General features: G+C 44.5%; 1 protein-coding gene across 1 annotated transcript; it reads right to left on the reverse strand.

The window, feature by feature from the left end:
- Positions 1-2,422: 2,422 nt before the first annotated feature.
- On the reverse strand, positions 2,423-2,989 carry ASCL4 (achaete-scute family bHLH transcription factor 4). Its single transcript, XM_068402358.1, has one exon. It carries the CDS (start codon positions 2,987-2,989, stop codon positions 2,423-2,425), a length of 567 nt encoding a protein of 188 aa, XP_068258459.1.
- Positions 2,990-11,434: the final 8,445 nt, after the last annotated feature.

Raw genomic sequence — 11,434 nt, forward strand, 5'->3', positions numbered from 1 at the left:
GTGGCTCAGTTTGATTTGGCTCTTTATTGTCATTATATGTATATTAGCTGCTTTTCATCTTCAAAGTGCTTTACAAACAACTATATATTTCACAGAATTTGTCTCAGGTACTCTGAGAAGTGTATGTTTTTTGTAGATAACAAAGATTTAATCTCTGCTTTGAGGGAGAAATGCAGTTCAGGTTTACTGACAGAGTTACCAGCAGCACCACCAAATTTCCAGAAATCTCAAAGCTGAGGCAGAGGGAGAGACTGAATCTTTTGTCAGAGACCACAAAGGGAAGAAAAAAAGCCAAAAAATAATGGATCCAAATCAGACATTCAGACCGCTACCTTGTCCTTCTCCCTTTTCTGGGATAATAAATACAAACACTTAGGCACCCAAAAATGAGTGCTTCAGCTCTGGATCCTTAGAGAGAACTGCCCAGGTAACTAGAACTCTACTTTTTGGGTCTGGAAAAACCTTTAGAGAAACAAAATAGTCATTAGAAAAGGAAGCTGGCTACCACATAAAGAATAAAGAATGAAGCCTGTGACTGCCATTGACATTTTTAACAGTGCTGCTTCAGTACGGTCAGGCTGAGTGAATAATTTGGAGCAAGTTGTTTCAACAACTCATTTAGGATTTTTCCATTTCTGAACTGTGTATGATTTGCCTAAATGTGTTTGTTTTTCGAGGTTATTGGTTGTAATTTACGAAAAAAATAGTTGGGTTCAGAGCTCCAGCAATACCTAGACCCACACTGGGACTGCAAGTACCTGGAGGTAGGCACCCGATAGCTAAAAGTGTACAAATATTCAGAGTAGTCTGCTAGAAATCAGCAGAGTATTTTTATACCGAATAATTTTGATCAGATGCCCACAGCACAAACCTGCTCCTTATCTAGATTTAAAAATCTAAATTAAAAATTTTGTTTCATGGGTATCAGTTCATATTTACTTCCTATCCATTTTCTTTTTTCTTTCCTGGAAAATCATTACTTCCGCAAACAGTGCTGTCCCATTTGTTATCAATTGAAAGTGAAAAAAACCACAGTCAGCATTAATTCAGATCTTTATTTAAATGAAATTTATGGACACGTTTTGAGGTATTTGATCAGTATTTGTTCTTATTTATACAGGAGTATTTTTTCAGTTGTTCAGTCATCATAACATGAAGGAAAGACAAAAAGATACAAAACCACTTCACCAACGTGAGGCCAAAAAAAAAAAAGTTTGAAAGGTCTGTGGAAAGTCTATGGGTAAGAAGGAGTTTACCCCATATTCAGAATGGGATTTAAGCACATAGCTAAATGTTATTTAAATCTGGCCTTGGAGAAAGGAAGATTTTAGACCAATTTGGAGACAAATTCTCATTTTAAGTAGACAAGGTCCAAATTAAAGGTATTCCATAGATTTTGAGATATTAATTTTAAAAGGTGTACTCTTTGAGAAAGTAATACAATATTCCAAACAAAAGGAGAAATACCTACATTTTCATGCAGATGTAAATGGATATATTTAATGTTACCCTTTTTGTACACACCAGTATCTAACCACTACAGGAACATATTTCTAAGCATATAAACTCTGACCTGTCAAAAAGACACAATCAAGACTATTTTGTCCACAAACTCAATTTTCAGAAAAGAACGAAAAAGGTTGGCAACTTTTTTTCAGTATCATGGGTGGAGCTTTGCTTTTGAAGGTGCAGTTTTACGGAACCCTGTTTCGCTCTTCCTAGCATTGATTAGAATGAAAGTGTCAGATTTTCTTTTCCTGAAAATTATCCTTCAAATGATCACCAAATAGCCAGTGTCCAATGTATGAGTTGCTTCTCTCACTTTAGAAGATGCCATAAAAGAAATTCATTCCCAAATATAGCCTTATTTATATTTTTAAAATTGTCCTTTCAGAAATAAAAGTATTTCTGTGAGTTTTCTAAAAATTTTAGGGAAAGACATTTTATCTAAATCTTACCTTTCCCAGTCCAAGTGTTTGCAACCCAGTGCATCTCAAGTTAGCAGCCAAGAAAAACAGACAATAAAACTTACAGGAGGAAGAAGGAGAAAGGGGAGGGGAATTTCCTGAAATGGATTTATCTGGTTTTGCTGTCTCATTGAGTGAAAGGCAAAAGAAAATAGACAAACAGAATAAAAGCTGAATGAAAAGTAGAATGCAAACGTTGCTTCAGTTTTAACAATCCAAAGGAAGTTTAGTAACACAGCTGAAGCAACCTGAGAGATATCTGTTTGCTTACAAACCATCTTTAGGTTTTGTACAGACAACATTTAAAGTCCTCTGACAGATTGAAAATACCTTTTTTTTTTTCCTAGCTTTTTTTCCTTTTCCTGGTGTTCATTTTCATCTGTAGAAAAATCCCCAGGGTTTTAGATTTGGTTTTCAGCTGAACTTGAAGGCTTCTGTCTACAGAGAGGCCGTTCCTAGCTGCCTGTCTCCTCAAATTCACTGTAGGGGGATGAAGCTGAAGAGGTTTTAGACTCTCCATCACTGTTGCACTCCCGCGGGGGACAGGGACTGGGAGCTTCCCGGAGCTCCTTGGCAGAGAGTGTTTCCTTACTGTTAGACCCTAAGGGATGGCAGTCCAGCAAGCTCTGCAGGTGTTTGATGTAGCTTATTGCAGCTCTCAGGGTCTCCACTTTGCTGAGGCGCTTGTCAGCAAATTCCTTGGGCAAGTGCTCTCTCAGGCGTGTGTAGCCCTCATTCACGCAGCGCACCCGCTGCCTTTCCCTCTCGTTTCTCTTTCGAATGAAGGCAGGCTCAAAGGAATAGTCATAGACGCCCACGTAGCCAGGGAATGGGATGTAGGAGATGCGACCTGCGTGCCCGCCATAGGCTTGCTCCCAGTAAGACGGGTCCAGACGGAAGGCAACCCCAAAGGGCTCTCTCAGAGGGACCCCGTGGGGATGCACACGGCTGTTAGACAGGGACATAGCTCCTGGAAATGCAATCCTGTTCAACAGTCCTTCATCATCTTTATTGCTGTCCATGCTGCTTTTTTTTCTCACCGGTGGAATGTCAGTTCCTGAATTTGGCTTCCAAATCTTGTATCAGTCCAAGCAAGGAGGAAACATTTGTATAGGTTCTCTGCCCTGCAGGCTCAATTTCTTCCTGCAGTGTATAAAAAATCAGATCTCAAAGCACTGCTAACAACTCATGAGGTCCAGTCTGTGCCTGGAAATCAGCTCTAAGCCTTGTTGATTTTATAGATGTAGGATGTCAGCTAATTTACAGACAGGTTTTGAGGACCATCACTCCACACTTTAAACCCTTCTTTTCCTCTGATCTTCATATTTCAAAAGATAATAAGAGGGTTCCTGTGTATTCCTTTTCTCCTCACTTGAAATTATGACCATATGAGTTAATGCCAAACATAAATAATCTTCCAGGCTCTAAACACTTCTCATGTATTGTAATCCACGATATCGTTTGATATAATTGTCTCCAAGAGATGGGTAATTTGCGAAGTTTACAGGGATCTTCAAAGTTTTGGCAGAATTCCTCCCTTTCAGGAATCAAGAATCTTCTGTCATCTGAAAACTACCCAAAGGCTTTTCACAATGAAATCCAAAAGACAACTGCAAGCTTTGTTGTTTCGGCTGCTCTGGTCTAACTGAAACAGCTCACAAGCAGTTTGCAAAACTTATATGGCATGTCTCTAGCTTTCTGGGGAAGCTGAGAAATCTTCAAAGGAAAGAGTGCTCTCTTGTGGTTGCAAGTCATGTCATGACGATCAAGAATGCATACATGCAAGCATAAAAGGAAAACGGCTTTCTTTGCCCAAATAGAGGCTTTTTCAAGAAGTGTAAGTTTTACAAATTGAACATGAGCATTTAAAAAAAAAATCTTCAACATTTTGCATGTTTCTGCTCATTGCAGGAAAGCTCTGGTCATTACTATGAGTACCTGCCTCAGATAAACAAATGCAAAGGTGATGCCTGATTGCCCTCTGTGCAGCTATTATAAGATGTTTACATAGATACTGGCTTACCTGATGGACCCTACACATTGCTTTAATTGGGGAGCTGAAAATCCCTCTTGACTGTGCCAGATCTGTGCTGCATCCTCCAGTTTGCCTGCAGCATGCCAAGGAGAAGAGGTGGACAAAAGACCAACACTTTTGGCAGTATAAGGGCATAATGTCCTCATCCGTGCTTTTCCTCTCAAATATCCTGTTGTGTTAGGATCATCTTCTGCAGCAACTGGAGGGTCTTTGACTTTTCCCACGTTGTTGTTCAAGAGCTCTATAGTTATAATTTTCTCTGAAAACACATCTTCACAGTTAACTGAATTTCCTTTTTTTTGCCACCAACAGTTTGGGGAGTTGAACATTTGGTCTGGGAGAGCTGTGGGAAGGGACAGACGTGAAAAGGTACAGGCACGCAGGCTCTACAAAAACTGGTTTTTTGCTCAAAGTGAAAGTTTCCGCCCTATTCAGTCTTTCATGCCAAACTGCCTCAGACGCGTGAGTAACTGAAACAACATCCTGCACTCCAAGAAGCACATCTATGTCTCTGCTGAGTCAGAAACCAGCAGCAATGATATCAGCGTGCATTTTCAAGTCAGCCTTTTTATCTTTGCTGGCCTATTCTGCAGCTTCAGAAAACAATGGTAATCTTCAAAGTATGATGAACGTACAGGCAGACCGTTCCAGACAGACATGAGTGAGAACAATCCTAGATTCTGATTTATTGCAGGGGCAGGATCAGCACCGAAATGGCTCAAAAGCTAGGGCAACTATCCATCTACTTTTGCCTCCGTCACTAACATTGCCTAGCAAGAGCTGATGTTTGAAGCTCAAGGTTTTGTGGCATTACCTAAGAGTTAGCTAATGCATTTCATGACGGGCTGAGATCTTTTCCAATCACAACTAAATGTCTTCCTAAAATATGTGCTATAGGTCAGGTGGAAGATATGGGTATGAGAATTTCTGGGGAACACCCCAGGTATGTACAACTCATTTCAGACCAAATAATCAAGAGAGCCTTTCTGTCTTTTAAAAAATCTTTGGAAAAGTTTGAACAGTATGGGCTTTTCAATATCACTTGCACTATAAACTCTGTCATCCAGTAGAAATGTTTTCAGAAATTAATGCTTAAATGAAAATAGCTCATTCACCATAGCACTAAGGTAGGCCAGGACTTAACGTTTTCTTAAAACAAAGAGGATGTTGGCCTCTAAGCAAATACCTGAAGTAGGAAAAGGACATTTGATTTGTGTCATCATTGGATTTAAAACGCTGCTATCTGGCAGTATTCCTGTAAGGAAATGGAAGCATGCCTCTCAGGGGGGCGTCTCAGGTGCCAGCATGTTTCACAGCTCTCCATGACCTTGCCAGAAGTCTAGCCATGTTCAAAAGGCAGGGTTAAGTTTCCGTTCTGTCATGCAAATGCACTATCCCCTGCCGCCAGACCTCTTTTCTATGTTTACTGTAAATGCAGGTCACTGGCACTTCCCAGAGTGTCAGAATTGCACCTATGCTAAACAGACATCTGCTCTTCCTACAGAAAAATCCACGTTGTTAATCCTTTAGAGAAATACATGAAGAAAAGTTACAGGTAAATGTTATTTGTTAGTCTGAATGACTGAAGCTGATCTCCTATCAAATAGACTCTGCAGTCTAACTTTATTTGTCTGCAAGAGAAATAAGAAAATATGCCACAGGCTTTTGTTGAACATCGTATCTTGTTGACAATCTAACGTCACTTGCTCGGAAAGGGATTTGCCCCTGGGCAGGGAGCCAGTGCAAGGCCAACGCACCTTACATCCCACTGAAAGTCCTTGTTGAGAGTACGAGCAGGATTAAAGCAATGTACCTTTCCCATACTGACTTCTGCACAAAGCAGGCCCTTCTCAACATGTCTGAACATGCAACTCGGTGAAAATACCAGGACTGGCCCACCAAAGGGAAAGGCTAATACGCATTCTTTTTCATTTTAAGAGTAGGTTAAGACTATATGGATAATGTTCCTCTTCTAAGACAAGCCTTTGATCTTCGTTCTTACACTGTTTCTCCAATTAACTCCTCTTCGCACCTTTGCCTGGATGATGCTTTGACTCCAGAATGCAATATCCTTCAAACTAATATGAAGCAGATGGCCTGGTTTTCTTTCCGGGTGGTACAAATTAGGTGTTATTCTCTGCTCTACAATGGCAGAAGTTGTACTGTTTCTATTTATATTGTATGTTTTGCTTTGGTTTGTTTTTTTGCATTTTGGGGGGGTTTTTTGTCTGTTTTTAAATACAAAGTTTAAATGAGGACACTGGGAGATTCCTTACATATTCCATTGTCCGTGGCATTTGAACAGGTTCCCTTCCTTCTCTTCTTCACTTCACTTTAGGCACTTAATTACCCAGCCAAAACAAATAGAAAATATTTCCAACATACCTAAAAATAAAACACTGAGGCATCTTCCTTCCACATATAACTTAGTTGTGGTTTTAATTGCATATATTCTAACACAGTATCTACAAGAATGTAATCTTTGTACAAAAGAACCCTCAACTTGTTCACACTCCCACAAGAATCATGAATACACTAATGACATTACACAGTGATTGCTTTGAATTGCTTCGAATTACTCAAAGCAATAGATTCTCCTTGACACCGTGTCTCTCTGTGTCTGAAAAGAAAGTCATCTGTGGAAATATTGTAGTAGAAACCCAAGAGTCACCTGAACACATGCAAGTCCACCTATTTCCCAACAGATGATGTCTCAACTATTTTATCTGTGAACACATTACTGAGAAGAAAGAAGAAGAAAATACATCAGGAGTTTAAAAAGAAACCCTCACAACATCGTGCATTTGTTATATTTTAGTCTACTGTAATTATACTAAATTCTAGTATTTATTATATATATCATAGTTTGTCTGGGCTGCTGCAATTTATTAACAGATATAAAACTGTGAAATTAACAGTTTATCTTTTTAACTGCATACCACAGAATTACAGTAATAACTGCAATTTAGACTGGGATCCAGGATTACAAGATTGAATAGTTTTGTGCCTCTCTAATCCTGTTTTATCCTTAAGCATGGGCCATCTCTTTCCAGCTCTGTAGCTAGAAGTGAAAGCTGCACCTAAACTGCCCAGGTCTCATACTGTGACTATCACCAAAATACAGCAAAGCGCTGACAAGCCAATAAAAGTGGTGAGAAATTTGGATTTTTGATGTTAAAATGGTTGGCTTCAACCATTGCTTTTTGTGTCATCTTCATTCAGTGTACTTCTGCTCACTCTGAGAAAGAGCCCAAGGGCAGGTTTGCAATAGCAGAAGAGAACTGATCGTATCGAGATGTGGGCATGATCCAGCAGGGACTTCCACTCACGCTACAGAGAAGGACTGAAGCGTGCTTACTGCATCTCTTTCCCTTGTGGTTTCACGAGTCTCCCTTATCTTTCAGTATGTCTCCAGGACCTGAAGACAACTTGAAAAATAGGTCTGTAATTTGTTCCTCACGCAGCAAGTACTGCTATAAATGTCAATAAACTAAGCTTTCAGGGGACAGAGTGCAGTTGTCTTATCAAAATACTTCACATATAATAGAAGTGTTTGGTATGTAAAAAATATCTTCCCTTGCAGAAGAAACAGTTCTCAAATGTGTTTTATCACAATACCTTGGGCATGCAGAGTACATCTCTGTAGACACAGATTAGTTTCTCATTCGGTGACACTTCATACTATCACTGGCTCCCTTTGATACCTGTGCTTTAAACTGGTAGTTAAGATATCACTCGTTCAAGGGAGTAGAGTGACTACAAAAAAAGCTGGAATCTCAGAGGACTCATGTTTGACAGTAGGAAAAAACACTCTTATCTGTGTATGACTACATGCAATCTGGCTCAGAGGCTCAATGTATTACTTTCAGCTTAGGCAGCTGAAATAGCGCGAGGATTTCTGTGCCAGACCAGTTCCGCGGCAGAATTACGCTATCATAATTGGCATTAAGACAAGCCAAGGGCTTGGGATAACCTAGTGTTTCAGGATAGAATGAGATGTACTGAGCATAACTGTGAAGTTGTAAGGATGACAACTGAAAATGAAAGGTCTCCAGTCATCAAGAAGGGTCGGAAGGATGATCCAGGGAACTATAGGTCTGTCAGCCTGACCTTGGTGCCAGGCAAGGTGATGGAACAGATCATCCTGAGTGCCATTACAGGGCACATGCAGGACAATCGGGGCATCGGGGCCAGCCAACATGGATTCATGAAAGGCAGGTCCTGCTTGACCAACCTGGTCTCCTTCTATGACCAAGTGACCCGCTTAGTAGATGAGGGCAGGGCTGTGGATGTAGTCTATCTAGACTTCAGTAAGGCATTCGACACTGTCTCCCACAGCATCCTCCTAGACAAACTGGCTGCCCGGGACTTGGATGGGTGGACTCTTCAATGGGTTAAAAACTGGCTGGATGGCCGAGCCCAGAGAGTGCTGGTGAATGGGGCAAAGTCCAACTGGCATCCGGTCACTAGCGGTGTTCCCCAGGGCTCAGTTCTGGGGCCGGTGCTGTTCAATATCTTTATAGATGATCTAGACGTAGGGATTGAGTGCACCCTCAGCAAATTTGCAGATGACACCAAGCTGGGTGGCAGTATCGATCTGCTGGAGGGTAGGAAGGCCCTACAGAGGGATCTGGACAGGTTAGATAGATGGGCCGAGACCAACGGCATGAGGTTCAACAAGAACAAGTGCCGGGTCTTACACTTTGGCCACAACAACCCCATGCAGCGCTACAGGCTGGGGGAAGAGTGGTTAGAAAGCAGCCCGGCGGAAAGAGACCTGGGGGTGCTGATCAACAGCCGGCTAAACATGAGCCAGCAGTGTGCCCAGGTGGCCAAGAAGGCCAATGGCATCCTGGCCTCTATTAGGAACAGTGTAGCCAGCCAGTCTAGGGAAGTGATCGTCCCTCTGTACTCGGCACTGGTGAGGCCGCACCTTGAATATTGTGTCCAGTTCTGGGCCCCGCACTTCAAGAAAGTTGTTGAGGTGTTGGAGCGAGTCCAGAGGAGGGCGACCTAGCTGGTGAAGGGTCTGGAAGGTCTGTCCTACAAGGAATGGCTGAGGGAGCTGGGGTTGTTTAGCCTGGAGAAGAGGAGGCTCAGAGGTGACCTTATTGCAGTCTACAACTACCTGAAGGGAGGTTGTAGTGAAGTGGGAGTCGGCCTCTTCTCCCAGGCAACTAGTGATAGGACAAGAGGACACAGCCTCAAGCTTCGCCAGGGGAGGTTCAGGTTGGACATTAGGAAGAATTTCTTTTCAGAAAGGGTTATTAGACATTGGAATGGGCTGCCCAGGGAGGTGGTGGAGTCACTATCTCCAGATGTGTTTAAGAAAAGACTGGACGCGGCACTTAGTGCCATGGTCTAGTCGACAGGGTGGTGTCAGGGCAACAGTTGGACTCGATGATCCCTGAGGTCTCTTCCAACCTGGTTGATTCTGTGTGATTCTGTGATTCTGTGTGATCTCCTACGTATTAGGGAATGCAATGTGAAGAGAGACATTTTTGGGCTTGTAATAATTTGCTGCAGTTTCTAAGAAAGATGTGAAGTATTAGCACCAACCATGTGAGTATGTGGTACTACACACATAAAAATGAAGCACAGATAAACCCCCCATCACAAGCTTAGCAGTCGCTAAAAACCTGAGGACTTGATGAGCTCTTTCTTGACTTGATGAAATAATGTTTGTGGGCAAATTCAGATACACTCAGTCATGGTTAGAGTAAGGAGTATCCGACTTAGTGGAGAACAAGAGAGGTGGTGGGATATGTGGTAAACTAAATGAGGTCCTTCTTTTGGTCATGAATGACAGAGACCTGCATTTACTTTGCCTAAATGTAGTCCTCTACAAGGTACATATTTAGACTAAACTAATAATGCAGGTCCCAGTTACAGGCCATAGACACACAGAGGCAGCTCCAAAGGGAATTCTTCTCACACATCTCGGACACCTACCTCAGGATGGGATGAAGCACTCTGCAGCAGCCTATTTCTCTCCTTCAGCTACAGAGAGAGCTTGAAGAACTAGCATATACAAGGTGTCTGACTTCCTGATAGCTAAAGCCAAATGAGGAGAGCATGTTTCCACCCGTAGAAGAACTGATGGGTTTGTACTGAACTGGAATGACCCTTCTAGATCCTACATATAGGCTCTTTAGATGAAAAGGTAGCAGGCAGAAAAATACCTTGTTTCCTCCTGCACAGACATCCTGTCAAGGGATGTCTCATTTAATGAAGCATCGTTTAAGTGTCAGGCACGATCAAATTACAGAAGCACATTACAGTGTTTCAGGAAACAGCTGTTCACCCTGGCACTTATGGAACTTGTAGATTGATTTGAGCAGAGTACGTAGTGAATATCCACATGTCACAGGAGAAAGCGAGCTACAAAAGTACTTGTGCACATGAAGAGATTCCTTTGCAATGTAGCCTTAGCTGGAATTGTACATAGGAGCCATAAATCATAGATAATTGAACAGCAGCTGATGTCCAGAAGGTAGCTGGGGAAGTACGGGCTGATGCAGCGGAGGCCATGAAATGCAACCCTCTAAAGACGGCAGATACAAGGGCACGATAAGAAAGCAGTGAGATCGCTGGGGCTGCTGTGTGGAAAAACAGGAGCGACTGTCGTGCCCTTCTGAGAGAAGGGGCATGTGAAACCCCGGGCTGAACGGCAAGGGCTTTCGGTCAGCCGACCAAGACGGGGATGACGCCTTAGGACCGCAGAGTGCCAACTGAGATGCTCCTCCGAAAGGGGAGCACCACCACGTACCCGGGCGGTTCCCAGGCCCGCTCTCCCGCCCCTGCGGCGCCCACAGCGCTGGAAACAATCTGGGAACAAGGCGGGGAGGTGGCGGTGAAGGGGGCTCAAACACCGCCGAGGTTCACCGAAGGCAGACCGGCCCCGGCTTCGAGCGCTGTGGCTGGTGCCGAGCCCTGCGGCGACTGCCAGGGAGCTAGCAAGGGCAGCGGGTCCGGGGAGCCGCCGCGGCGGCGGGCGGGCGGCTGCCAGAGGGTCAGGGATGGCCCGGTCTGACACGGAACCGGGAAGGCCTCGCAGGCAGCCCCGGGGGGGCCCTCCGCGCCAGCACGGCGGACGCAGCAGGGCCCGCGGCGGCACGCGGAGCTGGGCCCTGTCTCGGTCCCCGCCGAGCGGCAGCGGCGGCGGCGGGCGGGAAGCGGCCAAGCCCCGGGGCGGTGGCGCCGCTTCCTGGACGTGGCGCGCGGCGGCGGAAGCAGCCTCCGTCCCCCTCCCGCCACCGCCGCCGCCGCCGCCGCCGCCGTCGCCATCACCGCCTCCCTCTACCGCCTCCTCCTCCGCGCTCCCCCGCCCGCGGCCGGGCCCGCGCCGCTCGGGGCCCCGCCCATGAGGCGGCGGCGGCGGTGGTTGCGGCCGGGCCGTGGCTGGGGCCGGGGCCGGGGCCGGGGCCGGGGC

The sequence above is a fragment of the Nyctibius grandis genome, chromosome 5 (assembly GCF_013368605.1).
Source record: "Nyctibius grandis isolate bNycGra1 chromosome 5, bNycGra1.pri, whole genome shotgun sequence".
Classification (NCBI taxonomy): domain Eukaryota; kingdom Metazoa; phylum Chordata; class Aves; order Nyctibiiformes; family Nyctibiidae; genus Nyctibius; species Nyctibius grandis.

Coding starts and splice junctions, on each gene's coding strand:
- ASCL4 (XM_068402358.1), bottom strand. CDS start 2,989: ATGGACAGCAATAAAGATGATGAAGGACTGTTGAACAGGATTGCATTT.